Raw genomic sequence first — 1,736 nt, forward strand, 5'->3', positions numbered from 1 at the left:
ACACACAAAATACACACAAACACACACACAAATACACACAACACACAAACACACACACAAAATACACACAAATACACACACAAAATACACACAAACACACACAAATACACAAACACACAAAAACACACAAACACACACAAAAACACACACACACACACACACAAAAACACACACAAATACACAAACACACACACAAATACACACACAACACACACAAATACACACACAAACACACACAAATACACACACAAATACACACACAACACACAAACACACAAAACACACAAATCACACACAAATACACACACACACAAACACACAAACACACACACACAAACACACAAACAACACACACACAACACACACACACACACAAACACACACAAATACACACAAAACACACAATACACACACACACACACAAATACACACAAATACACAAACACACACACAACAACACACAACAACACACACACACAAAATACACACAACACACACAAACACACACACAAACACACACACAAATACACACAAATACACACACACACACAAATCACACACACACACACACACAAATCACACACACACACAACCACACACACAATACACACACACACACACAAACACACACACACACACACACACAAATACACACACACAAATACACACACACAAATACACAAAACACACACACAAATACACACAAATACACACAAACACACAAATACACACAACACACAAACACACAAATACACACAAACACACACACAAATACACAAACACACACACAAATACACACAAACACACACACAAATACACAAACACACACAACACACACAATACAACAAAACACACACAAAACACACCAATACACACAAACACACACAAACACACACAACACACACAACAAAACACACACAAATACACACACACACACACAAACACACACAAACACAACACACACAAACACACACAAAACACACCACACCACAAACACACACAATACAACACAAAATACACACACAAATACACACAAACACACAAAAACCCATTTTTAATTTTTAATCTTGAATCTTTAAACTAAAATAATACAGATTAAAACTATTGAAATAATCAGAGGTGAAGAGTAAATACTCAGTTACATTTACTTGAGTAACTTTTTAAAGAAACTACTTTTCTGTCAGGATACTTTTACTATGTCTGGAGTTTAAAAAAAAGAGACTCGTTTTAAGACAGAAATTAAATAAAAATGTTTAAAGTAAAAAAAAACCTCAGCTTTAAATTTCATAAAAATAAACTCGTGTTTTTTCTTCTGTTCAGGATTTTTCTTTGGTTTTGGAGCCGTCGGAGGAAACAGTGGAAGGAGTCAAACGTCTGATCCAGAATGAGAAGGTAAAGACCTGGTTTAGACCTGGTTTAGTCCTGGTTTAGTCCTGGTTTAGGGTTTGTCCTGGTTCAGTCCTGGTTTACCTGGTTCACCCCTGGTTAGTTTAGTCCTGGTTGTCCTGTTTAGTTTTAGACCTGGTTTAGTCCTGTTTAGTCCTGGTTTAGTCCTGGTTTAGTAGACCTGGTTTAGTCCTGGTTTAGTCCTGGTTCAGTCTGGTTTAGTCCTGGTTCAGTCCTGGTTTAGTCCTGGTTAGTCCTGGTTTAGTCCTGTTCAGTCCTGGTTTAGTCCTGTTTAGTCCTGGTTCAGTCCTGGTTTCAGTCCTGGTTTAGTCCTGGTTCAGTCCTGGTTC

At 37.5% G+C, this 1,736-nt stretch overlaps 1 protein-coding gene and 1 long non-coding RNA gene across 2 annotated transcripts in view; one reads left to right on the top strand and one right to left on the bottom strand.

The window, feature by feature from the left end:
- LOC110164090 (uncharacterized) overlaps positions 1-1,394 on the top strand; it is a 5,205-nt gene extending 3,811 nt beyond the window's left edge. The window contains exon 3 of the long non-coding RNA XR_008632028.1: positions 1,321-1,394. This is a non-coding gene — a long non-coding RNA (uncharacterized LOC110164090). The remainder of the gene's footprint in view (positions 1-1,320) is intronic.
- Positions 1,395-1,712: 318 nt separating this feature from the next.
- bcat2 (branched chain amino-acid transaminase 2, mitochondrial) overlaps positions 1,713-1,736 on the bottom strand; it is a 38,356-nt gene continuing 38,332 nt past the window's right edge. Inside the window, exon 8 of the mRNA XM_055153138.1 lies at positions 1,713-1,729. Within this exon, the coding sequence (XP_055009113.1) occupies positions 1,713-1,729 (17 nt within the window). The remainder of the gene's footprint in view (positions 1,730-1,736) is intronic.

This window comes from Boleophthalmus pectinirostris, unplaced genomic scaffold, assembly GCF_026225935.1.
Source record: "Boleophthalmus pectinirostris isolate CB_2022bp ecotype Guang Dong unplaced genomic scaffold, ASM2622593v1 HiC_scaffold_17, whole genome shotgun sequence".
Taxonomy (NCBI): domain Eukaryota; kingdom Metazoa; phylum Chordata; class Actinopteri; order Gobiiformes; family Gobiidae; genus Boleophthalmus; species Boleophthalmus pectinirostris.